Source organism: Lichenostomus cassidix, chromosome 27 (assembly GCF_008360975.1).
Source record: "Lichenostomus cassidix isolate B80296 chromosome 27, HeHo_3.0, whole genome shotgun sequence".
NCBI classification, from domain to species: domain Eukaryota; kingdom Metazoa; phylum Chordata; class Aves; order Passeriformes; family Meliphagidae; genus Lichenostomus; species Lichenostomus cassidix.
The window spans coordinates 2,258,943-2,284,467 of NC_139507.1; the positions used below are offsets into that span (position 1 = coordinate 2,258,943).

The 25,525-nt window shown below is 47.4% G+C and overlaps 3 protein-coding genes across 3 annotated transcripts; 1 reads left to right on the forward strand and 2 right to left on the reverse strand.

Moving 5' to 3' along the window:
* Window positions 1-4,229: 4,229 nt before the first annotated feature.
* DAD1 (defender against cell death 1) lies at window positions 4,230-6,527 on the reverse strand. The gene is made up of 3 exons (XM_085039857.1): window positions 6,285-6,527; window positions 4,956-5,096; window positions 4,230-4,428 (listed from the first exon to the last, which is right to left on the reverse strand). The coding sequence occupies exons 1-2, from the start codon at window positions 6,493-6,495 to the stop codon at window positions 4,966-4,968; spliced, it is 342 nt and encodes a 113-aa protein (XP_084895983.1). The 5' UTR covers window positions 6,496-6,527; the 3' UTR covers window positions 4,230-4,428; window positions 4,956-4,965.
* Window positions 6,528-10,015: 3,488 nt separating this feature from the next.
* Window positions 10,016-11,483, forward strand: LOC146426512 (olfactory receptor 6E1-like). The gene has a single exon (XM_085083308.1). It carries the CDS (start codon window positions 10,539-10,541, stop codon window positions 11,481-11,483), a length of 945 nt encoding a protein of 314 aa, XP_084939434.1. The 5' UTR covers window positions 10,016-10,538.
* A 10,182-nt stretch (window positions 11,484-21,665) lies between these two features.
* On the reverse strand, window positions 21,666-24,309 carry LOC146426513 (duodenase-1-like). The gene is made up of 5 exons (XM_085039873.1): window positions 24,189-24,309; window positions 23,643-23,796; window positions 23,018-23,159; window positions 22,643-22,900; window positions 21,666-22,099 (listed from the first exon to the last, which is right to left on the reverse strand). Exons 1-5 carry the CDS (start codon window positions 24,244-24,246, stop codon window positions 21,920-21,922), a joined length of 792 nt encoding a protein of 263 aa, XP_084895999.1. The 5' UTR covers window positions 24,247-24,309; the 3' UTR covers window positions 21,666-21,919.
* Window positions 24,310-25,525: the final 1,216 nt, after the last annotated feature.

The following is a 25,525-nucleotide window of genomic DNA, read 5'->3' on the forward strand; positions in this document are numbered from 1 at the left end:
CTCCAACCCCAGAGGTTCCTCTGTGGGGGAGAAAGGAGAAGGATGCTCTGACGGAAACACAGCCTCCCTGCAAAGCCTGAGCCTTGCCTGTACCTCACAGCAATGCCCAAACCCTCCCTGGAGCTGTGGGGTGATTTTCCCTCCCCCAGCTGGACTCACAGCCCTCACAGGGAGCTGCTTTTGGAAATTCAAACACTTTTAGCCAAAAGTCCTGGTGCTTCATATGGGAGGATCACACCAGGATCTGACCCACCCTGCTGAGCAGCAACCCGACAAACCTCCCTGATCCCTGCAGGTGACCACTGAGCACTGAGCAGGTGACCACTGAGCAGCTGAGCTCTCAGGGTGAGAACTACTGACCCTCTTGCCAAGGAACAGCTTTAAACTTTCCATGTCTTTTGCCCTGATGATTTTATAGTACAGATGTTCAGGGACTTGTTCTCATCTCTGCCTTGACACAGCCATCATTCTCATATCTCTCATCATTCTCATCATTCTCATATCTCTTCAGCTGCAGGAAGCCCAGGTTCCTTAAATGCTGGATTCCAGGCAGCTCTTGGAGCCTACATTTCACTCCTGCTGAAATCTGCTGTGTCACTGGGAAACAGCCTAAAGAAGCTGCCTAAACCTAAACCATATTTGACTATAAAGCAAGTCACTGCACTTCACAGATTTCCAGCTGATTAACCTCATTCCAGAAACCTTCAGGGATGTGGAAGAAAACTTTCCATACTCATTTACTTTTAGCATCAGTTTTTAAAATTAATATCCATCCCAATTTTTTTATGTTGCACTTCAAACCCACTCCCAGATGAAAGGGCAAGAGTGAAGGATTGTGCTGCCTCTTTCCTCATCTCAATCTTTCCTCTTCCAGGCTAAACTGGCCCCAGTGACAGGATTTGCCAAGTGGGAGATGAATTAAATGTTTTTACTAAAGTGGCTCTTGGCATGCGACCTGCAAAGCGCTGAATTTGCAAGGTCTACTTCAAAGACACTTTCAGATATCAGGCTGCCAATCTCCCACCACCACCACCTTCCCTGCGCTTTCTTGTTTATTTCAAGACATAAAAAACCACAGAGCAAAGCAAAGGCAGGAAATCACCCAACAGGACAGGAGGTGGGCAGGGGCTCAGGGCCCAGGTGGGGCAGGAAGAGGCCACAGCACAAGTTCCATGACGCCACAAGCGAGATCTGGGTCACCTCTGATGCTCGTCTGCACCCAACCACAGGAACCACATCCTCTGGAAAGTGGGGCACAAACGGGCTGGGGTGCAGGGCTGGGGCACGTGGCAGGGAGGGGGAGAAGCTGTGGAAAAGAACAGCAGACGTTAGACCACAAGCCAAAGTGGAATGAGGTGAAGACATCGTCCCCTCCCAGCCCTCACCACAGGCTGCCCTTGGGGAGTTGTTTTGGGTAGAGCAGGAAGGATTGAGCTATGTATAGAGTGGGCAGGGAAGGGAGGGGAGAAATGCATTATCAAGTGTGGTGGGGAGAGCTCTTAGAATTGTGTCAGATCTCTGAATGTGCTGATAGATCTCTGCACCATTTTTATAGATTGAATCTGTGCAGAAAAATCCTTCCACTTCTTCTGAGCCGGATGAACAGAGAGTTTGAAGGAAAGGGCCAGAGTCCTCTAACACTGCCAGGGAAGGAGGTTATGCATGGTCCACCTTTAGCATCCTCTCTCCTTTGTCACCTCCTGTCCTGCTATGGGTAGGAGATTAATTTCCCTGTTTTTTCATGGTTTTGTTGGAGAAAATATCCTCATCAGACATGGCCCTGTGCACAAACCATCCTCCTGTATTTTTCTCCTCCTCCTTGTGTGACCAACGACCTGAGTGTGGACTTTACAAGGACCAGAGCTTGAAGGTATCAATGGATTTGTTGAAGTTTATTCCAAAGTGGGAGGAGCTTTGATACAACTTGGATTCATCATAGGTTCACAGAATCCCAGAATAGTTTGGTTTGGAAAGGACCTTAAAGCTCATCCAGTCCCACCCTCTCCCATGGCAGGGACACCTCCCACTATCCCAGGTTGCTCCAAGCTCTGTCCAACCTGGCCTGGGACACTCCAGGGATGCAGGGACAGCCACAGGTTCTCTGGACACCCTGTGCCATGGCCACTCCACCCTCACAGGGATCAATTTCTTCCCAATATCCCATCTAACTCTGCCCTCAGGCAATTTGAAACCATTCCCCTTTGTCGTGTCACTGCATCCTTTGTGAAAACTTCCTCTGCAATTCTACTTTAACTCAAGAATTCTTGAGGCGACTGGAGGAATCGAAAGCAGGCAAGAAGCAGGAAAAAAGATTTAAAAAAAGCCAAGACAGCTCAGCCGCTGTGCAGTTCCGAGCAGCGGCCAGGGGAGGGCTCAGCCCGGGGCTCGGCAAGGGCAGAGGCAGAGCCCGAGCTGAGCATCGCCCAGGGATGTGCTGCTCCGGCTCCAGGCATGGCTCAGGGTGTCCTTCCCACGGGAAAGAAGAGCTGGGAGGATCATTTTCCATCCCTGCACCCTGCCAGGCCCGGCCTGCTCTCCCAGCGCTGCTGCCACTGCAAACAAGTGCACAGGTGGTGCTCAGGCTGGCACGAGTCCTTTGTCCCTGACACAGACCAGGCTCCATCCTCGGGGACAGTGAAGACTGATCCCTCACTCCTCACAGCCCATTAGGCAAGAGATTCAGGAGCCCCAGGTTTGAGCCTTTTGCAGGTTTAATGGCTGCAGTGCAGCTGGAAATGTTAAAAAGATAGTAAACAGGAGCCAGATTAGAATTCTGAGAGGTTGAAGCCATCAGAGACCCAAAGCTCCATCTCCTCAGTGCAGCACACAAACATTTCCATGCCATGGACTCTCAAGGCTCTCAGGGTTTACCTCTCCAGTGTTTCAGCTGCAGAGAAACCCAGACAAGTAGGAAGCAGGATCAGTGTGAGGACAGAACTTCATACATGAAGGATCTACAGAGACCTGAACAGACTCAATCCATGGGTGAAGGACAATGGCATGAGGCTCGAGGCCATGTCCTTGTCCTGCACTGGAGCCACAGCAACCCCCTGCAGCTCCAGGCTGGGGCAGGAGTGGCTCAAGAGCTGCTCAGCAGACAGGGACTTGGCAGTGCTGGCTGACAGCTTGCTTAACGTGAGCCAACAGTGTGCCCAGGTGGCCAAAAAGGGCAATAGCAACCTGGCTTGTATCAATAGTGCAGCCAGAACCCTGTGCTCAGCATTGGTGGGACTGCACCTCGAGGGCTGTGCTCAGCTCTGAGCCACTCACTTGAAACAGGACTTTGAGGGGCTGCAGTGTGTTCTGTGAGGAGCAGCAAGGCTCATGAAAGGACTAGAAAACATTTATCTTCTGAGGAATGGCTGAGGGAGCTGGGGCTGTTTAGTGTGGAGGAGAGGTGGCTCAGAGGTCACATCCCACCTCTGACAGGGTGCAGTGAGGGGCTCACCTTGTGCCCTGCCTGCAGGGACAGGAGCAGGGGAAATGGCCTTGAGCTGAGCCAGGGCAGATTCAGACTCCATCAGGGTGTCAGGACTGGCAGGGGCTGCCCAGGTGGAGTCACCATCCCTCAGGTGCTCAGGAGGCACCTGGATGTGGCACTGGGTGATGTGGTTTAGTGGCAGTGGCAGTGCTGGGTGGCACTTGGGCTGGGTGATCTGGAAGGTCTCTTCCAACCTTCATTCTGTGATTCTAAATCTGAGGGGGGATTTTCTCCATGGCCCCAGAGCAGCTCAAGAGCTGCTCCTGACATCCTTGTGCTCACCAGCACATCAGTACAGGGACACTGACACTGGGGTGGGCTGGCTGTGTCCCCCCCAGGCCTTAGTGAGCCTCTGAGTCCAGCTGGGACATCCAGAAGTGCTCCACGTGTCTCTGAGGGATGTGGGAAGGTCTGTGGGGTGCTGGGTACACCTGGAGATGTGCTGGAGGACACTTCCTTCCCTTCACAACCACCACCCACAGCCTCATTTGAATTTTCCACAGTTCTGAAGCCCAGGGGCACATTGGCAACAGACTCTGTAAGATCAAAGGACAGAAGAGAGGGAGATGAAAAGGGTGGATGACAACTGAGTTTCCATGATCACTTGTTTCCTGCTTCCCTCCAGAACTGGGGCACAGAAAAAAAGCCCGCTGGGTAGAAAGGGAGAGAAGTAAAACCAGGGAGTCATGCCTGAGAGGAAACTTGGATGCAGGAGAAGCTCTGTATTTGTCACCAATATAAAAAAGGCTGCAGTGTCATAAAGGGTTTTATTGATGGAAAGGATCACTGTTACACAATGAGGCTGCAAACTCCTCCACAGGACACTCTGGGAGGAAAAACCTTGAGCCCTGTGTTCCCTTCATCCACCAAGGAAGGTGAGAGTGTGCTGGGGAACTGCACTTCCCTTTGCCAGACTTTGCCATCAGAGGTCAGGAGCAGCTCAAGACCTGGAAACAGAGCAGGAAACAGGAGCAATGTTACTGCAAAGCTGAGGGGATGAAATCCTCCCAAGCCTCAGTGATCCTGTGCCCCCTTGGCACAGAAACAATCAGGCATATCCTCCACTTCCTAACACCCAACTGTCCCTGTCCCCAACTGCCTCATCTGCAAAGACACTCCAGACTTGGACCCCAGCCATACCACAGCCTCTGAAAAGGACAACCCTCACAGAGCCTGGGACTTCAAGCTCTTCAAGTTTCTCCTGCAAAGAATGGGGAATCTCTCTCACAAGAAAGGAATGTGGGTAGGTTTCTGTAACAGTCCCAGTTAAACTCTTAAATTATAAAAGCCCAATGAGATATGCTCAAAACCAGAAAGCCATAAATCCTTACTCCATACCAACCCAGAGCACAACAGCTCAGCTGTGCTTGCCCAAGAGGAAGCTGGGAGCTCAGGGGACTCCTGGATTCACTTATTCTCCCCCAAAAGCACTGCAGTCCTGTGGTTGCCCCTTTTATGACCCACAGATCAGTACCTGGCAGAGCTCAGCCAACGAAATTGATGACCACGAGATGGAGAATGGTGTTGGCAAAGAGGAAATCTGCAAATGCCCGCTCTGGTGAGATGCCCTGGAACTCGCCCTTGTTTTGGGGGTTGATCTGGATCCGGAGGCAAACTGCACAGCAGAGAAAGAATGAGACACCAATGAGCACAGGAGCAAGTTAAGGTGGGAAGCACAGCCTAGCCCAGGCCAGTGTGGGTCACTGGTCCAGCAGGGAAAAGTTACTCCATCGTTACTAGAGATGAGCAGGACAGTGGCAGGGAATTCCCATGGGGCTGTCCTGCAGTCAGTGCTTCACAGCACCACACACCCCACAGGGTGCCCCAGTGAGTCCTGAGGGGAACAGGCCCAGAGCAGCATCACTCACACAGAAGTGTGGATATCCCTCAGTCCTGCACTGGGTGTATTAGAAACAGAATGATTTGGGTTGGAAGAGACCTTAGAGATCATCTCTTCCAATGCCAGGGACACCTTCCACAAGACCAGGTTGCTCCAAGCCCTGTCCAGCCTGGTCTTGGACACTCCCAGGGATGAGGCAGTCACAGCTTCTCTGGGCAACCTGTGCCAGAGCCTCCCGACCATCACAGAAAAGAATTCCTTCCCAATATCCCACCCAACCCTGCTCTCTGGCAGTGGGAAGCCATTCCCTGTGTCCTGTCACTCCATCCCTTGTCCCACGTTCCTCTCCAGCTCTCCTGGAGCCCCTTTAGGCACTGCAAGAGGCTCTGAGGTCTCACCACAGCCTTCTCCTCTCCAGGCTGCACACCCCCAGCTCTGCCAGCCTGTCAGCCCTGAGCTGGGGAGAGGTGCAGAGAAGCAGGGTGTGTTTGGGGATATTCTAGGGAGCAGCACCCTGCATCTGTCACTGCTGGGTTTCACCGAGCCCCTTGGCTGCAAGGACACCCGCGGGGACAAGGATCCGGGCCGGACCCACAGCTCCTGCCCCGCTGGGACGGAACGGCAGTTCGGGGGATGTTGAGGGTACCGGGGGGTCCACGGCTGCCGGGGCAGCTCTGAGCACCGCTCCGGAACACCCCCGATCCCTGCGGATCCCAGCGGCCTCCGGGAGCGGCTCAGGGCAACCCAACCCGCGCTAGGGCTCCCGGGGGCTGAGGGGCTGCGAGGGGCTGCGGAGTTGAGGGGCTGTGAGGGGCTGAGGAGCTGTGAGGGGCTGCGGGGCTCAGGGGCTGAGGGGCTGCAGGGCTGTGAGGGACTGTGAGGGGCTGAGGGGCTGTGAGGGACTGAGGAGCTATGAGGGGCTGTGAGGGGCTGAGGGGCTATGAGGGGCTGCGGGGCACTGACCGCCCAGGATGAAGCTGCCGACGGCGGAGATGAAGCCGCTGAGGAAGGAGTTGAAGGGGAAGGTGCCGACGCCGAGGCAGTAGCCGAACTGCAGCGCGCCGGTGAGCAGCACGTAGAGCAGGAAGGCGTCCAGCGCCTTGAGGCGCCCGGCGGTGCCGCCGCCGTACTCGGCCAGGAAGCGCCGAGCGACAGCGCGCACCGAGCCCGCCATGGCCGCCACAGCCCGGACCGCACTGCGCAGGCGCCGCACCGCCCGACAGCACTGCGCGTGCGCCTACATACGTGGCGGTAAGCGATAGGAGTGCGCCCTTTGGTTTGCGCATGCGTTGAGTGATCCATGCAGTCCGCGCCCCTGATGTTTTACTAGCCAATAAGAGCGCAGAGCCCCCTGTTGCTAGGCAGATTAGAGAGTGTTTCCTGGCAAGGGCCAATGAGAGCGCAGCGCCGCGGCGGGGCCGGCGGGCAGTGTGGGGATGGACAGGAGTGCCCGGGAGGTGCTGAGGGGAGAGATGGCGCGTTTGGAATTGTTTATGGGACTGTAGTCAGGGGTTCGTTCGCCTTTGCCCAGATGGAAGGGAACTGCAGTTTCATTACAGGGGGTTTTTCCGCCAGGCGAGGCCTGATGAGCTGAGCATCTCGGCAGACTGGGAATGGCACAGGAGGTACACCGCAGCTAGTGACCATCAACGACCAGTAACAACATTAACTCCGAACATGAGCTCCAAACATCACCTCTGGCACGGTCAGAGACACCTGGTCAGGAAAAGATTGATAAGAGGACAAATGAGAACACAATTAGCATTGAAAGTGAAGGGATCGATAACCAATAGGAAACCAAACACTAAGAGCTGTGTAACTTCGGACCAATAAGCACTGAACCGTTGAGTTTCTGTGGGTTTTGACTGTGTAAATACCTGAAAAATCTAGTAAAATTCATGTGTTATGGAATGATTTTTCTCTGCACAACCCGGGCAATGTGTGGATGAAATGATTTCTGTGGCACATCCTGACCACAGAACAACATCGTGCCCAGAAATAAAGCAGTGCCTTCATTCTCTAACACAAAAATGTTGTTGGAGAGTTTGTGGCATTTGTTGTTGGAGAGGTTCAGTGGCATTACCACAGTAGTGGTGGAAAACAGACCTATGTTGCCCTGCTTGGAGCTGGGGAAGGGGAAACCACTGTTTTCCTTTATTTTTTTTCCCCTTAGAAAACATCATGACACTGAGCCTGAAGTGAGAGCAAAACAATTTTGCTGCTTTTAGGTTTCTGAAGGGAGTGGGGAACGACTTTTCAATGAACCAAAGCAGAACTTTTCTCTATACATCCATTCTGTTTCAATTGTTCCAGCCCTTCTATCTCTCCAAAATGAGGGATTCTCTCCATGTGGACAGTGGACACAAAGAACATGAGCTGGAAAGGTTGTGTGTCCAGCCAGGTCCAACTCACCTCTCTAAAGCAAGAGGTGAGAGCAGTGATCACATCAGCCCAGCCCTTCCAGAATTCAAAATTCCAGTATTCCTTAGACTGCTGGATGCTGGAGATCTGTGATGTGACATCTCACTCACAGCACCAGCAGTAGATGTAACTGCAAGAAGTGAAAAACACCTATCAAGTTTGAGTTACTCCTCCATTCTTATCTCCACAGAAGAAGTTTTTGCAGTGTGAATAAAGAGTTAAGATTTCTAGGGCCTGATCACCATTAATAGCTTGTGCCATACTAGGTTTTTTCACCATTTTTGTCCATTGAGTGTATACAGCTATGAAAACTTTATCCCATTAGTGATGTATGATGCAAGTCAAAATATAATTATATTTTGCAACTGCAATTTTGCAATGTATAGATGCAATTGCATCCATACATTGCATGTATTTCCTAGATGATGGTAAGGCAAAGGGGTAGAACAGAGTGAGAGCAGCACAGCCTGACCTCAGATGAACAGGCAGACAGGACAGTCAATGAGCTGAGTGTGGTGAGTCCTGGTTCAGAGCATGGCTGAACAACTGACAGAATGAAACCTGCTGGAAACACATATTGCAATATCATCCGGGAGTTCCCACTCTTGCATCAGAACTTCATCATTGCCAAACATCACATGCTGTTGTTTTATTGCTAGCTCTGGAAACATCAACAACTAGAGGGAAACGTTACAAATAAAGAGATTGGCTCTAGCTTGGAGTCCCTATCTTTCCTCCTGTACTAAATGGTTACTGGTAATTTTGTTTCTTTGTTCCTGGTGTGTGGTGAAGGAATTAAACCCAACCTCTGAATTGCTTCCCTCAGGAAGAGGGAAAGTATTCTGTCAAATCTGGAGTTTTGACTCTGCAGAACTGAGATTTTCAGGAATGAGATTTTCAGAATTGAGATTTTCCTTTCCTCCTCTCCACAGCTACAAATGAGCTGATTGAGATGGGTGAATCCTAATTTAAGTAAGGATCTGGGGTACTTAAATTACCCCTGGGGTATCTGGGGTACTCCTCACTGCCTTAGAAATGAACTTGGCTTACAAGTTCTTACAAGGATGTGTTTCCTCCTCACTTTGGGTCTCTGCTTTAGGAGAGTCAGTCACTTTATTTCCAATAGTGAAGAAATTAAAATAAATGTTAGTCACTTTATTTCTAATAGTGAATAGAGAACAGCAAAAGCACCAAAGGGTGGTTTAATACTCTAGTCACCATCCCTGGAAGAGTTCAGGAACTGAGTAGATGTGGCACTTTGTAATATGCTTTAGTGGGCATGGTGGTATTTGGTTGGACTTGATGATCTTGGGAGTCTTTTCCAACCTTACAGCTTGTATGATTCCTGCTTTTAGCAAGGATTGGACCTACAGAGCTCCTTCCTAATCTCATTTCCTCCATGGTTTGATTGGATTCTTGCTGTTCTTTCACAAGTGTTTTCCCACAAGGTGTTTGTTCTGATTTCGATACCTAATTGGTCCCTGAGGTTTGACACAGGGAGGAAACACAAGAGTGCAACACACTGCCACTGTTCTATAAAGGAGCTGAAGAGAGAGGAAATTCATTTGCCAAAAATCAGTTGTCAGACCAAGTGAAGTCGGAAGAGAATCAGACTCAGAATACTTTTTGTAGCACCCTGGATTGTTGTGGATATACTGGTAACTATCTGGGTGTTTGGGTGAGTTTGGGTGTAGTTTTTTGAAGACAGGGAAAGTTGAAAGGGGCATTGACTTGGAAGACTGAACTTTTAGTCTTCAAACTAAAGAAAAAGCCTTTGGCTGTTACTGAGGGAGTTTCTTGGTTTAGAAGACCACTCTGAACTTCCAGATAATAACTGTCCATCTGTGGTATTGAAGAAGATATTCAATATTTCATATGCTTTGTGAGAGGGAAGTTGTTTTGTGTTGGTATTTTTTGATAAACAACCATAAGATGATGCCAATAAACCCCTGTGTATTGCTGGAAAAAAGGGCACTGAGGGGAAATATTTGGTGGGAGTAATGCATTAAGAAGGGTTGTGGAATCCTAGCTTATATCTAACTTTTTGTTGAGCATTTGAAGAAGGCAGTTTGAGTGTCTTGTTCAATGTGGGTTATGGGTATAAGATGGGCTTGCTTTTCCTGGAAGTTCATTGTGCTGATGTTTACTTCAGTCATTCAGAAATATCTGAAATGAATCTGAAATGAACCTAAAACCAGATTAAAATATCCAAATAACATAATAGATAAAACCTGGGAAACATGAGTGCAAAACAAGATATGTCTCTTTTTAGGGCAAAGAAGGCTGCTGTGTGGGAGGAAGAGGAGGGAGAATGCACTTGAAAAACCACAGATGGGACCTTTATCCTTGAAATGCATCCTTGAACGAATCTAATTGGCTCCAGAGTCAGTCTACAGTGTGATTGCATTTCTCTGGGATAAGTCTCTGGACTCAGTTAAGTACTCACTCTGGGCATTTGGCTTTCCCCCTATTTGTTGGAGGGTGAATGTTGTCAGATCATTCAGAGATAATTTGCCCCAGGCTCTACAACAGTTCTGCACCTCTCAAGTTTGCTGGGAGGAAACTGGAGGAATCATTTTGGCTGAAGTGAGGACTCAGCCTTGCAAATAGAGCTTGGGACTCCTTTTACATGGACAGCATGTTTAATGTGTGGTTACTGTGGCTCCTTCAGTCTTTCACAAGAGTTTTGTTGCTGGTATTGACCTGTAATTTCAGCAAAGCCAAACTGATACACGTCAGTTGTTCTCCCTCAGTTCCCAAAACAGGTTTTTTCTTTTCCTGCCAGCCAGCAGTGATATGTCAATGAACCACACAACTGTAGTGGAATTTGTCCTGTTGGGATTGGCTAACAGCCACCATGCAGAGATCACCCTCTTTCTGCTTCTTGCCATTGCCTATTTCTTGATCCTGCTTGGAAACATTTCAGTCATCAGCATCACTCTTGTGAATCACTCCCTTCAGACCCCAATGTACTACTTCCTCAGGAATTTTGCGCTTTTGGAAATCACTTTCACCTCCACATTAATTCCCAGCACCCTGTACAGCCTTCTGACAGAGAAGAAGACAATTTCCCTGCCTGGCTGCTTCCTTCAGATGCTGTTTTTCTATTACTTGGGTACCTGCACCCTTTTCCACATGGCAGTCATGTCCCTGGATCGCTATTTTGCCATTTGCCACCCTTTGCGCTACACAACTATTATGAGCAACAGATTTTGCCTGCAGCTGATCCTGAGCTGCTGGGCAGTGAGTTTTCTCTTGATGTTTCCTCCCACCATTCTGACCATCCAGTTGCCATTCTGTGGTCCCAACGTCATGAACCACTTTTACTGTGATGCTTCCCTGTTGTTGCAGCTGTCCTGCACAGACACAGCGTTCATTGAAAAACTCATGTTTATCGTACTAATTATCATCCTGCTTGGTACCTTAACAGTAACTGCTGTTTCTTATGGCTGCATTATCATCACCACCTTGCACATACCATCTTCTGCAGGCAGGAAGAAGGCATTTTCCACTTGCTCAGCTCACCTGACAGTGGTGCTGGTGTTTTACAGCACGTGTATTTACAGGTACATCCGCCCAGCACAGCGAGGTGGGCAGGACTCTGACAAAGTGCTTTCTCTCTTCTTCTCTGTGCTGACTCAGATGCTGAACCCATACATCTACTCCCTCAGGAACAGGCAAGTCCAGCAAGCTTTAAAGGAGAGCATTCTGAAGTTTTCTGGCTGCCTGAGGGCAGAGTAGCCCACCAAAGTAACTGAATTGTTTCCCAGATGCAATATCTGCACTGTGAATTAAAGATGTTGATTTCAAATGGTTTATGCTTTCTAGATGTTATGTAATTCCGTCTGTTAGCAACGAAATATGTGAGTGCAGAAAGGATTTTCTAGTCTTCAGTTACCCAGCTTCACCTTTACCTCAGTATTTCCCCCCTTGCTGAGATGTGTTAGCCTTAGTGAACAACCAAATTCCCACTCACACCTTCCACCCCACAGTGGGACAGAGCAGAGGCAGAAAAGAGAAAAAACAGAAACAAAAACTCTCATAGGTTGAGATAAAGACTGAGAGATGGTTTGCCTGTTTCTACCAGGAGTGAAACATACTGGATTTGGGGGAAATGAATGTAATTTATTGCTAAAATAGTTGACATTGTGAGAAACAAAATTAAATACTAAACAGCTCTACTTGCCCTGTTTCAGTGTTCAGTTTTATTCATCCATTCCAGACTGCTCCACCACTGTCCCAGCAGCACAGGGAGGGTGGGGAGGGTTATGGTCAATGCAATATGTTTCCCCTCTGCTGCTTCTTTCCTCTCACAATTTTCCTCTGCTCCATTGTGGGTTCTCCACATGCTATGGAGAGCACATTGAGCTGCCATTCTACAAACCAAGTACAGACACAATTAATATTGTCATTTTTAGAACTTCAGCTTCCACAAAGCTATGATTACAATCACTATATATATATATATATATACACACTATAACCATCAACAAAATTCCTTCTCCTCCCTCTAATTCAGTATAGGATAATCCTTGATCCCAAGTAAAATTCATGGAACATTTTGTTTCAGTCTTACTTGTGAAGGTATTTCCAGATTTGGGGACTGGTTTTGATTATGTGTAGTGAATCCAGGAATCTCCACCAGTAATTCTCACAGCTGTGTGGATAGTCAGGAGAACTTGGAATGGTCCTTTCCACTTCTGCTTGAGTGGTTCTTCACTCCAGGGCTGGACACACACACCCACAAACCAAAAAAAAAAAAAAAACAACCCAAACACCACCCCAACACCAACCACACCAACACAAACCAAAAAAAACAAAACAAAAAACACCCCCACAAACCCAACCCACCCACACAGACATTTACCAATCTCCTGGACAGTGAGAGTGTGGTTGAACTGGTGATGCTAAAACAATAAACCTATGCAAGGATGAGAGTGGATTTTTCCCAAATTCCCTCAAACTGTGATTCCCTACTGTGTGTCATTCCCTGGGTATAATCACAGCCTGGCTTGATCTCCCACATAGGATTTCACATGGGATTAGCTTCTCCTTGGAGCTTGGCTGAATTCTAGTTCTCAACAATGCCAAGGGAAGAGCCTGAGGCTTCTTAAATGATGCTTCCTGACACATTTGGCCAGTGGACTTGTTGACCCTCATGCCTTTGGACACTGACTGTTCCACTGGCTGTGGTATTGGTGCATCCAGGTGGGAGTGTCTGCACAGAGGCTGTGTGTGTGTGCAAAAATATTTAATGTAGCAAGTGACACCAGGCCCCTGGAAGATCACTTTTCCCTAAACAAATAATAGACAATGAACTGCCAATCCCTAAAAAAAAAAAAATTACAAAAAAATAATGATAGTAATAATAGACAGGAGAGAAAGGAGAAAGGGAAAGAAGAGAACTATATAATTATAATAACTAACATCACATTGAAATAAAAAAATTAAAACCATTTCTTCTCATGATTTCCTTCAGTACCTGTTATATTTTCTAGTTTGTTCTAGCTTTAACCCCAGCTGGCAACTAAGCACCACACAGCCACTCACTCACTGCCCCAGGGTGGGATTGGAGGAGAATCAGAAAAAGGTTAAACACGGCTCGAGATAAGAACAGTTTAATAATTGAAATAAAGTAAAATATAATACTAATAATAACAATGATAATAATGAAATGAGAGGGAGGAATAAAACCCAAAGGAATCAAAGGCTGCACAACACAATTCCTCTCCTGACCAATGCCTGACCATCCCTGAGCAGTGAGCAGTGCCCCCAGCCATCCCCCCAGTTTATAAACTGGGAATGACTGTCTGTGGTATGGAAAATCCCTTTGGCCAGTTTGGGTCACCTGTCCTGGTCCTGCTCCCTCCCAGCTCTTGAGCCTCTGCTCACTAGCAGAGCCTGGGAAACTAAAAACTTGGTTAGCAGTGAACACTAAACCATCCATGTGTTATCAATATTATTATTATACTAAGTCCAAAGCACTGTTCAGCTACTAAGAAGAAAATTATCTCTATGCCAACCAAAACCAGGGCAATATGGTGTTTGTCATCTTGGGTGATGAAATGATCACCTACTCAAGAATTCCTCTCTTTTCCTTTCTTCTTAGGATTGAAGATTTCTAAACCATGGCTTGTGTCTGTTGGCTGGAATATCAACACTCTCTGACCCTGCAGGTTTCAAAAAATATTGCCAAGTGAGATAAGTCATGCCATTCCTTATTTTCCTCAATGTTTTTCTTGACATTTCAGATTTTTGTAAAGTTTGGTATCCAGAAACATTCATCAGTCTTTCCAATTCTTAGAAAATCCATATTACAGTTTTCCACTGGTTGTATTGCTCTGGTATGGTTGCAATACCTCATTGTCAAAACATCCTGCTGCAATTCTGTGTGATGCTTTCCAAACCCAAGGAAATTATTTAGTTACAAAATTTGCTTATGGAAAAATGAAAAACACTCAACAATATCTCTCATAAATTATTATTTGAGAACTGCTTTAAAAGAAAATAAACAGTACAGCTATGCAAGGCTAACAATGTCATCTTTCTTCTGTAATTTCTCAGTGATGATGGATCAATGATTAAATGTAGCTCTTGATGCTTTACAGGCTGTGATGCATTTCTTCTCAACTTGACACATGGCAAATGGGGAAATGTGGAAATAAAACAGTCATTGCAACATTTCTGACCCTGGAATCTGGGAATATCTCAGAAATGCAATCTTTTCTCTTCCTCCTTTTCTTGTTGATCCTGTGATTGGCAATATCCTCATTTTGGTTTTGGTGGTGGCTGATAGACACCTCCACAAATCCAAGTGCAATTTCTCCAGCTTAGAGACTTGCTCCAGCCCCACCATTCTGCCCAGGATGTTGCACAGCTTTCTGAATGGGAACAAGAGCATTTCCATTGGCAGCTGCATCTCACAGTTGTATTCTTTTGGTTCTCTAGGAGTCACTGGGGGTTTTCTCTCATCAGTGATGTTCTATGATTGGTATTCAGCAGCATCAAACCCCTTTGGTCCAAAGCTGTCATGGACAGGACACTGCAGCTTGTGGCTTGGTCTTGGGTCAGTGCTTGCCTTGCCAGGGCTGTAAACTGCTTTCTGGTTTCACAACATTCCTCCTGTGGTCAATTTATCAATCATTTCTTTTGTAAAACTCCTTCAGCCTGACTGTACTGTTGGTGATCAGCCTCTCCTCAGTATGCTCAGTACTCCCTTTCCTGCCCACCCATGTGTCTGATATGTCTATCATCACCCCTGTCCTCAAAATCTTCAACATCTGGGATGCAAAACACTTTTCCCACCTCACTGTTATTACACTTTTTTATGGAAGCTCACTAAGTGTTCTACCAAAAACTAGGACTCTCAGAACACTGAATAAAGTCTTCTCAGTTTTTTACTCCACTGCTCGCCTACAGTCTGAGAAATAGAGAAGTGAAAAATGCTCTGAGCAAAGTGGTCAAGAAATGGGAATATTTCCTAAAGGTTAGGAAACTTTAACCATTTTTCCCCTAGAAGATAATGAAGGAAAATAATGTATTTGAGGAAAGCTTCTCATTCAATTTTTAGTCCTCAGACCCTGTGACATTTACCCTTGACTTTTTACTCTCAAATTGGCTAATCTGATTGACTTGAACTGCCCAAGTTCAAGGATGAGTCACTTTTCTGTTGAAAAGGCTTCTCTCTTTGTGACTTGCCCAGTTGCTGGGTGTCTAGTTCAGATTCCATCCAAGCAGTGATTCCCCCAGTCAGCTGATTGCAATCCCACTCCTCTGAGCAGAGTCCCACTTCACTTTACCAGGGTTGTTAAGGACAGCTGAACCTTAGATTAATAATTTAGATTTAAGGAACAATTTTTTTTAGACAGCTAAAGGTAGGTCAGAGGAATTAATCTAATTCAGAGGGAACAATTCAATCTCAGGTTTAGAGTAACTACACCAAAATGACTAGAATTTTCTCAGTGGATATGAATGCTACATAGTTGATTGCATAGCTGCACGTGTGAACATTTTTTAAAAAAATTAAATTACATGCTGGTAACTCTTAACAGGTTCCACATTTTTAGGCATTTCATACTCATATTTCTTTGTAATTGTCATCTCAGCTGTTTTCAGCCCTTAATGTAAACTTCAAAACTTTTCTTTTCTAGACCAAACACTGATGGCAAATGTCACCATGAGTTCTACAGACATTCCTTACCCATCACCCTCTTATGAGGTTGATCTCACTGAGCAGAGCAGGGTGTGCTAAAGGTCTAATGGAGCAGAGGACAGAGCCTGAGGGGCAACAGTTAAACCTGAGTGTTTGAATGCAGAGCTGACCAGATCGGGCTGGAGGGAGGGAACTGGGAGTTGGGATGGCTGCTGGTTCCTGAACATGTGGGCAGTGTGTGTCACAGTCACTGTGTGTCACAGTCACTGTGTGCTACAGTCACTGTGTGTCACAGTCACTATGTCACAGTCACTGTGTGTCACAGTCACTGTGTGTCACAGTCACTATGTCACAGTCACTATGTCACAGTCACTGTGTGCTACAGTCACTGTGTCACAGTCACTGTGTGCTACAGTCACTGTGTGTCACAGTCACTACGTCACAGTCACTGTGTGTCACAGTCACTGTGTGTCACAGTCACTGTGTGCTACAGTCACTATGTCACAGTCACTGTGTGTCACAGTCACTGTGTGTCACAGTCACTGTGTGTCACAGTCACTATGTCACAGTCACTGTGTGTCACAGTCACTGTGTGTCACAGTCACTGTGTGCTACAGTCACTATGTCACAGTCACTGTGTGTCACAGTCACTGTGTGTCACAGTCACTGTGTGCTACAGTCACTGTGTGTCACAGTCACTGTGTGCTACAGTCACTGTGTGTCACAGTCACTATGTCACAGTCACTGTGTGTCACAGTCACTGTGTGTCACAGTCACTGTGTCACAGTCACTGTGTGTCACAGTCACTGTGTGTCACAGTCACTGTGTGCTACAGTCACTGTGTGTCACAGTCACTGTGTGCTACAGTCACTGTGTGTCACAGTCACCAAGTCACAGTCACTGTGTGTCACAGTCACTGTGTGTCACAGTCACTGTGTCACAGTCACTGTGTGTCACAGTCACTGTGTGTCACAGTCACTGTGTCACAGTCACTGTGTGTCACAGTCACTGTGGGTGTTGCAGTTTGTGTGTTGCAGTCACCATGTGTGTTGCAGTCACTGTGTTGCTGTCACTGTATCGCAGTCATTGTGTTGCAGTCCCAGTTTGTGTTGCATTTTATGTGTTGCAGTTTGTGTGTTACAGTGCCAGTGTGTGTTGCTGTTCCTGTGCATTACAATCACTGTGTGTGTTGCAGTTTGTGTGTTGCAGTCACTTGTTGCAGTTGGTGTGTCACAATCCCAGTGTGTGTTGCAGTGACAATGCCTGGGCTGACCACTGTCCCCGAAGCCTGCAGAGCAGGGGCTGTGCCTCTGCCCGTGGTTTGGGAGAGCAGACCTGGAGAGGTGACATTTCCTTTCCTGGCCTGCAGAGGTGACTCCTGCAGAGGTGACTCTGTGGCATTTCCTTTCCACCTGCCGTGTGTGGATTGCTGACAGAAATCACGACCCTGGGCGCTGCTGTTTGACTTCCCTGAGGTTAGGTTAGGTTGATCCAGAAGTTTGAAGCTTCCTGAGCTGTCTGTAATCAAAGTCTGTGACTCTGGGCCCTAATGAGCCCTGCTGGGAGCACTTTCTCCAGCTCTGTTTCTCTCTCGCACCTCGCACTGGGCTCTATTAAAGCTCCGAGTAAGTTTGTTTCTGCTTTTGCCTGTCGTTTCCTCAAGGCACCTTGCCAGATTTCACCGCAGCTGGAAGGAGCAGGAAGGTGGCACTGCTGTCCTGCAGGGGCTCATTAAAACACTGACAGCCCTAATGAGCTCGGTGTTTGTTCTCCTGCCGCTCCCCGTAGCACTGTGAGCATTGTGTGGTTAATTAGGGAGCTCCCAGCTGTGCTTCAATTAATACCTGCAGCGTAATTTCTGTTTGTCTTTTGTTCTAATGATGTGGGACAGGGAGAATGGAAATGGAAACATTTTGAAAGGGAGTTAGTGTAGTTTATACCCTGGTGGGAATCAGGCAGAGGGAGGAAAAGTGTCTTTGTGATCAAGCAGGGAGAGGCCAGAGCCAAAGTTTGACTCATGTGCTGGCAATAAACAATTCTTATTCCAGTCTCTTATCCTCTGACTGCAACCCCCAGCAGTGCCAAGGGCTTTGTTTGCAAAGCCCTTCTCTGCTCTAATTAGCACTACCTTTACCTGCTGTACTAATTATACACAGAAACGGGAGGAATGTTCATCCCCATTGCAAAAGGCCTTTTTTAATGACTGAAAGAAAAAAAATCTTAATTAACAAGAAAGTCACATATTTCACTCTGATTCCCCTGAATTCCAGTTTTCTCAGGACATGAACCCTGAAAAAAACTGGTTCAGTGGGGAGATAAGTGATAGAAATTTTCAGGCACAATTGGACTAAGAAATACTTAAACAATTAATTAAGAAAAACTGAATATCCACCTGGAGATTATGACAAGTGGTGTCCCTCACATGTCTGTACTGCAGCCTGTTGCAATACTACAAGGGTAATAGTTTTAAATTAAAAGACTAAATTAAAAGATTAAAAGTAGATTAGCCTCTTCATTATTAGAATAGATATAAGGAGGATTAGCATCTTAATTATTAGATTAGATATAAGAAAGAAATTTTTTACAGTGAGGTTGTCAAAACAATGAAATGGGCTGTCCAGAGAGATATTAGATGTCCTATCCCTGGAAACATTCAAGGTCAGGGTGGATGGGCTCTGAGCAACTTGGCCCAGCAGAAAGTGTCCCTGCTCACTGCATGGGGGTTGAGTTAGATGCTCCCTTACAACCCAAGTTATTCCAGGATTCTGAGGCTGTTTCCAGCAGCTTGAGGGAGATGATCCTTCCCCTCAGGTCAACAGCAGTGAGGTGGCACCTGCAGTACCACGGGCAGTTCTGAGCTCCCCAGTGAGAGAGAGACACAGATATCCTGAGGAGAGTTCAGCAAAGTGGTGCAGAGATGATGAAGGGATTGAACATCTCTCCTGTGGGGAGCAGCTGATACAGCTGTGAGTTTTAACCTGGAAAGAGCAGGCTGTGGTGGGATGTGATCCATGTCTATAAATATCTGAAGGTAGGATGGAAGTGGGAGACATTCATATATTCACAGTGGTGTGCAGGGACAGGACAAGAGCTGATGGGGAAAAACTGAATTTTGGGAGGCTCTGTCTGAGCATCAGGAAACATTTGGCCAGGGAGGCTGTGGTGTCTCCATGCTTGGAGATGTTCCAAAAACACCTGGAACTGGCCCTGAGCAATTGGTGCTTTAGATGGCCATGCTTGAGCAGAGGCATTGGATCAGGTGACAACTGAAGGTTGATGTCCCACTTCCACCCTTCTGTGTGACTCTAGGGCAGTGTCAGTGTGCAAGAGAGTAGAAATCAGCTCTAATTCATGCTCTGGTGACCACAGCATGGGAGGTTTCCTGTCCATGACTCAGCTCAGCGCTTTGCAGTGTCTTCAGGGTGGGAAAGGCTAAGGTGGTTGCAGCACAAACCTTTGGGTGATGCAGCCAGAGCAGGAAAGGGAAGTGGTGTTGAACACAATGCACCTTCAGAACGTGAGGTCTGCAGGTTTTTATCTCCAGCCTGGGTAATTTGGCTCCAAGGTCAGCAGCACAGGAGGGCTCCCAGGTTTGGATGCATCCCTCACTGTACAGTGCTGTTCCCTGGTCTCAGCATTGTGGGAGAATCCCCATGGGCAGATTACAGTGGGTGGGCTAGTGGTCCAGCCCCAGGGGGATTCTGGACATCACCACGTGCTGGTCAGTCCCTGCAAGAGACTGGTTCACACTGACTGAGCTGCCTGTTTGCCAGCACTTCAGCTGGCTGTGTTTAAAAGATTGTCCTTAAGAACAAAGCTCCTCACTCAGGTCTAAGCTCTGAATTTTATTTCAGACACCTCCAGCAGAGCTGTCCTCCTACACCAGTGCTGCTTTCAAGTGGAAAGTAATGGACATCTCAGTCAAGATGATCTGGATCACAGGAATCACCCAGGAAAGAAAAATTTGTTCATTTGTCATTCTGAATAGATACGAGGAGGAAAAAACATTGGAGAGGATAGTTTAACATCAATCTGTCTGCTCAAAGCCATGAACAGCCTGCTAGATACCTGAAGTTTGCCTAGCTGGGAGGGTGAGCTGGAGAGGTGATTCCATCCATGGTTTGAAACCATCATCCCAGTGAGGTGTCCAAGAGCAGAGAGAACAGTGCTTCAGAAGAGGCAATTTTAGAGTTTCTTCCAAATAAACTTCTTGTTCATTTGTGGTTTACTTGTGGTTTTTTTACGACGTGTATAGTCAAAAGTTTGTGGTGGGATCTGTCTTGAGAAAAAGATATTATCTACATTACTTCTAGCTACGGAAGTCAAATTTAGATAAGGGAACTGAGGAAGGAACAGGTTCATTTCCTTTAGAGTTTGCTTCTTCATCAGCACCCTTTAATCTGTGCTGCAAATGACAGTGTTTCAACCAGAAAATGAAAAGGAGATGAAATCCCACATGAGAACCTCCTGTCTATTTAGAATGGGCAACTTGACTTTGCTCTTGGAGAGCATTTTCCATTCCAAAGGGTTTTTTCTTCCCTGACAGTTGAAATCAAGTGTAAGGCAAACCACAGAATTTAATTAAATACATCAACATCAAAGCATGAGGCCTGAACAGAATGATGGGCAGCTCTGGGCCAAGGCTGAACTCAACTAGTGGGATATGAAAAGGAAAAGGAGAAATTGGAAATATTGGTCTGTTACATAGCTAAGTAATTGGTTTATTGATGTTCCAGGCAAACCAGTCAGAAGATATCCAATTTTTGATACTTGACAAGTTCAAACCTAAACACAAACCCATCCTTCCAGATGGCATTGAGTGAGTTTGTGTATCAGAGATGATGATATAAAAACCTCTAACAATATGGATGGAACAAAGGAATAAAGCAGGTTTATTTTTGGGACTCCTGCTGTGAACTCTGAAATAGGAGTAGGCTGGGGGAGGAACAATACACAAGTGGAAAAGGAGGATTTCCCATAAAAGCTTTCAGAAAGGTTCCTTGGTGGGTTTTCTCAGTTTTTCTTGTGTTTTGTCACATTGTCCCTCCACCTAGAGGTAAGTGTTCCAACTAAAACCTGCACTCTAAATTAGAAGAGACAGTAAGAGTTTTCAGAATTATACCCTTGGCCATGAATGAAACACAAAGTTTTCATCTCAGTGGGATGAAATTTAGCTTCTTTCAGATGGGAAGGTGACAAATAGAGCCTTTGCTTTTTGTGAAGTGCCCACTAAGTTCATTGTTTTCTGGTCCATTTTGACATCCCAATATTGCTTTTGCCTTGTCTCTGCAACAGTGCATTTGCCTGAGCCATATTTTACATTTTCTATCCCACCACCACACCACAAGAGCACCTTCTGGCCCAGTCAGGTCTGATCAGCTGATCCCATGGGAGAAAATTTCCAGTTCAAGAAATTCAGCCTTTCTACAGGCCTAAAGAAAATGCTTCATCTGAGATTCAAGGCCACTGAAAGGAGAGACAGGGTGTAAGCAGGCTGGCTGGTGTTCAGTCTGTCTGAGCATCCTAGGAGGAAACTAGAAACCCACATGATCTCCCCTTGGATGTGGAGAGGCTTCTGTTTCTGCAAGGCTGCAAGACTTGACTGCAAGAGGCTGATGGAGACAAGACAGAGCCTTTGCAGCATTTGGGGACTGAGATGTGTGTTGAATGTCCCACCTGCAGTCAGGCTCAGGTTCTCCCAAAGAGTGTCAGCTCCTCATTCTCATGTGGCTTTGCATCCAGTTCCCAAGAAGGCTGCACACACAGGCAGGTTTTGTACATTGATTTTTATTGATGGCCAGAAAGCAGAGCAGGAGGCAGCACTGGGCAGCAGCAGGGGGAAGGGAACAATGGGAAACTCTGTGTACTTGGGATCTGCATTTTTACTTTGCCACGGAGACTTTGCTCAGTGCAAAAGCTTGTGCCTATGCCATGGGCACATCTCTGACTACATTGCAGCTGCCCCTGGGAGCTTCTGAGCACCAGCAGATGTTTGATGCATTGTGGAGCAGGAGCACTGAGCATTTCAGTCAGAGGATGGAGAGCCAGGCAGCTCTTGGAGTGCAAACCTCTTGAGCTGTTCACTGATCCAGCGCCTAAAGCACGAGACTCTGGTGTACACCTCAGGGAAGAGGCGGCGATTAGCTCCATGAGAAACAATGCCATGAGCCTTCTTAGCACAGACTAAAGGGCCACCAGAGTCACCCTGTGTCATGGAAAGAGAGAGAGGGGTCAGACAGCACAGCACAGCTCTCCCTGCCTTAAGGAACAAGGTTCCTCTTCCCTCCCTCCATGTGAAGAACCTCCTCTTCCAACCACCTCCCTCCCTGCAAACCCAGCTCTGCAGGGTTTGTCGCTGCCTCACTGCTCCTCTAATCCCATCCACGAAACAATTCAGGCCTCGAGGATCTTTGAAATTCAAAAGCTCAGAAAGAACATAGACCTGCTTTAGACATGGGGAAGCATCCAAGCCATCCTAGCAAGGACATCACAAAGAATTTACACACTGGAGCACTGGCTAGGCTGGGTAGAACTTCCCCAAGTAAGTAAAAAAAGAAATTCTATTGATAGTTGGGAAAATGCACCCCAATTCAGGGAGCACATCAGTTTCAGAGCTTCTGTGAGGACCCCCAGCTCATCATTCTGAAGGTCCTGCTTCCTTCTGGTGTCCTTTGACTTTCAGCTGAGAACCAAGCTGCCTGTCGAGTCCCAGCCTCCTCCCAGGTTTGCAGCCCAAAACAACACTTACAAGATAAGATGCCTTGACATCACACTTCTCACCAACACAGATCATAGACTCAGGCTGGTAGTTATGGAATGTCTTCTTACATATTGCCTCATCTTGCACCTTCAGTTCCACCTCTCTCATCACACTGGTTTTCTGCCCAGAAACTGATGTCCTGCCCCAGCCAGCCACTTCACATTCAGCTCCTACTCCCAAACGTTCATTGCTGCTGGGCAAGGAGATTGGTTGCACATACTTAGTGATATTGGCCTTTGGCTTCAGCTGTCAGGCAGAGAGAACATGGAGTTAGAGCTGATAAAGGACTGGGAACAAGTTCCCAGGTTTGGGGAGGTGAGCAGGAGGAGCTCCCTCAGGCAGGAAGGATGTGTTGGGCCATACCTTCAGCAGCACAATGTCATTTTTGAAGCCATCCTGGGAATAGTTGGGATGTTTGACCCAATGTCCAACACGGAACCTCTGCTGGCTCTGTTCTTGATAACTCACATTGTGAGCTCCCAGGATCACAGTGACCCTCCTGATCCTGCCAGGAAACACCAACATGCTACAGCTGCATTGGCCACAGGGACACAGACCCCACTGCAGGTGGCTGAAGGGAGGTGGTGGGATGAACCTCCCCAGAGATTAGTTCTCAGCAGCTCCTCTGTGACTTGGGCTCCTTCCACAGTCCAACCGAGGATCCCTCACCACATTCTGACACAGGGTCATTGTCACTGTGACTCTGGGAGCTCACAATGTGAGTTCAATGACCCCTCTTCTCCAGCAGCAGCTCTAAGCCATGGTAGGAACCATGGCCCTGGAGACCACTGGGAGCATTCCTGTCCCTAAGGACACTCAGCCCCTGGCAGGCAATTCCTGCAACTCACAGATGATAGCTGAGCTCACAGAGATCCCTGCTCTGCCTGAAGAGACACAGGGTCATCTTTGAGCCCAGACCAGGACTGAGGCCCTTCAGAACTCTGTGAGACCAGAAAAAACCCCATGTACCAGAAAGAGAAGGTCTTACCCTACTTTAGCCACACAGTGAGCTGCTGAGAGCACTGCATCTGGGCGAATCAGGAACCCTCCACAGGAATAAGATTGTGAGTCACTTTCAATTTTTAAATAAGCCATGTAGGGTCTGGAGTGACACTTAACTTCCCGTCCGCCAATGATCCTTCCTGGAAGAGAGATGGGAAATGTTAATGTCACAAATGCTGCTATTTCCTGTCAAGTTTGGAGCTCCAGGAAGGGACAAGGTCATCCTCTAATGTCATCTCCCAATGACACCAACAGCTCTCCTCCCCTGGTGCGCTGTGGAGAGAGAGACAAGCAGCTCTGTCTGGGGATGGCTGACCACACTGGCTCTGGGTGACTGAAATGCCACCAAAGGGCACAGCTCTGGTCCCTGTAATGCATCACTGGTTTCAGGCAGTCTGAGCTGAGATGAGAGAGGAAAGTAGGAGTGCAGAGATAGGAGAGAAGGCAAGGCAGGAACCTTGCCTGAGATTGCCTGCTCAGTGTCTACCTGTGCCCTTGATGTGCTTCTCTAAATCCACCTCTGTGTACTCACCAGCCCCAGCCCAGGGCAGAAGGACACAAGCACTTGTGAGCAGAAGGAGAAGCAGCATCTTCTACACTGTCCTGCTGAGCCAAAGCAGCTGTTATGGCCAGGCAAGAGACAGGGACAGAATGGCAGCCTCTATATATGTAGTGTGGAGCTGAAACAGGAAACCTCAGCCTGCCTTCAGCTTGTGTCATTTGCTGCTTTTGTTCCTACAGCCCCCAGACTGTGGCTTGGTGAGGGGTTTGTGACACATTCTCTGTGTTTTAGTCACGTTCTCAAAAAGCTGGAGAGATCTGGGCTTGTTCAGAGTAAACAGGCAGCAGGGAGAGGAATGGGGTATCTGTTGAGTGAATATCCCATTGGAGACCTTTGGAGAGAGACCCTTGGACCCTACGTGTGGATTGGTTCTACTTGGATTTATTATTATTATTATTATTATTATTATTATTATTATTATTATTCTTTTCTTTTTTCCACTGTCCTCTGATAGGAATGGTGAGATCTGGCCAGGGCCAGGCAAAGGCCTGGCTCTTATCAGAGTGGCTGATATCAGAAATCAGCACTCAGAGTAGCTAAGGGACAAGGCCAGCAGGAGCCTCACAGCCTCAAGCACTGGTGCTCTAGATGATCTGATAAGTCCATAGCAATGAGAAAGTCTGAAGTCCAGCTAGGAAATCAGACTGAGTGCTCAGCTCTAGATCAGCAGCTGCTCTGGCAGGTGCATTCCCCCTCACCCTGTGTTCTAAAAAGACAATGGACTGTAGTTTGTGTCCTGGGGATCCTCCTGGAACCTGTTTGGTAGAAGGGATAAGGGTGGAAAAGGAGTTCCTGTTAATGCTTGTAGAGCACAGGCAGCAATCCTCCAGAGCCATTGAAAAGTGACTGAGATTGAAAAGATGTTGTTGGAGAGGAAGGAAGGAAGGAAGGAAGGAAGGAAGGAAGGAAGGAAGGAAGGAAGGAAGGAAGGAAGGAAGGAAGGAAGGAAGGAAGGAAGGAAGGAAGGAAGGAAGGAAGGAAGGAAGGAAGGAAGGAAGGAAGGAAGGAAGGAAGGAAGGAAGGAAGGAAGGAAGGAAGGAAGGAAGGAAGGAAGGAAGGAAGGAAGGAAGGAAGGACAAGGCAAGGGGTGAATGATTCACAGGTGACAAATAGTCACTTAAGATTGTAGAATGAGATGTGAGTGGCTGGAGTTGAATGAAAACTCCCCTACAAGAGACAGCACAGCCCCTAAAGGCACTCAGTGCAATTAAAGGCAGGAGGATACATCAGGCTAATTCTGTCCTTGGAGTCACATATCCCTTGGTGTTTCCAGCTATTGCTCAGACCTTTCAGGTTAACAATTAATC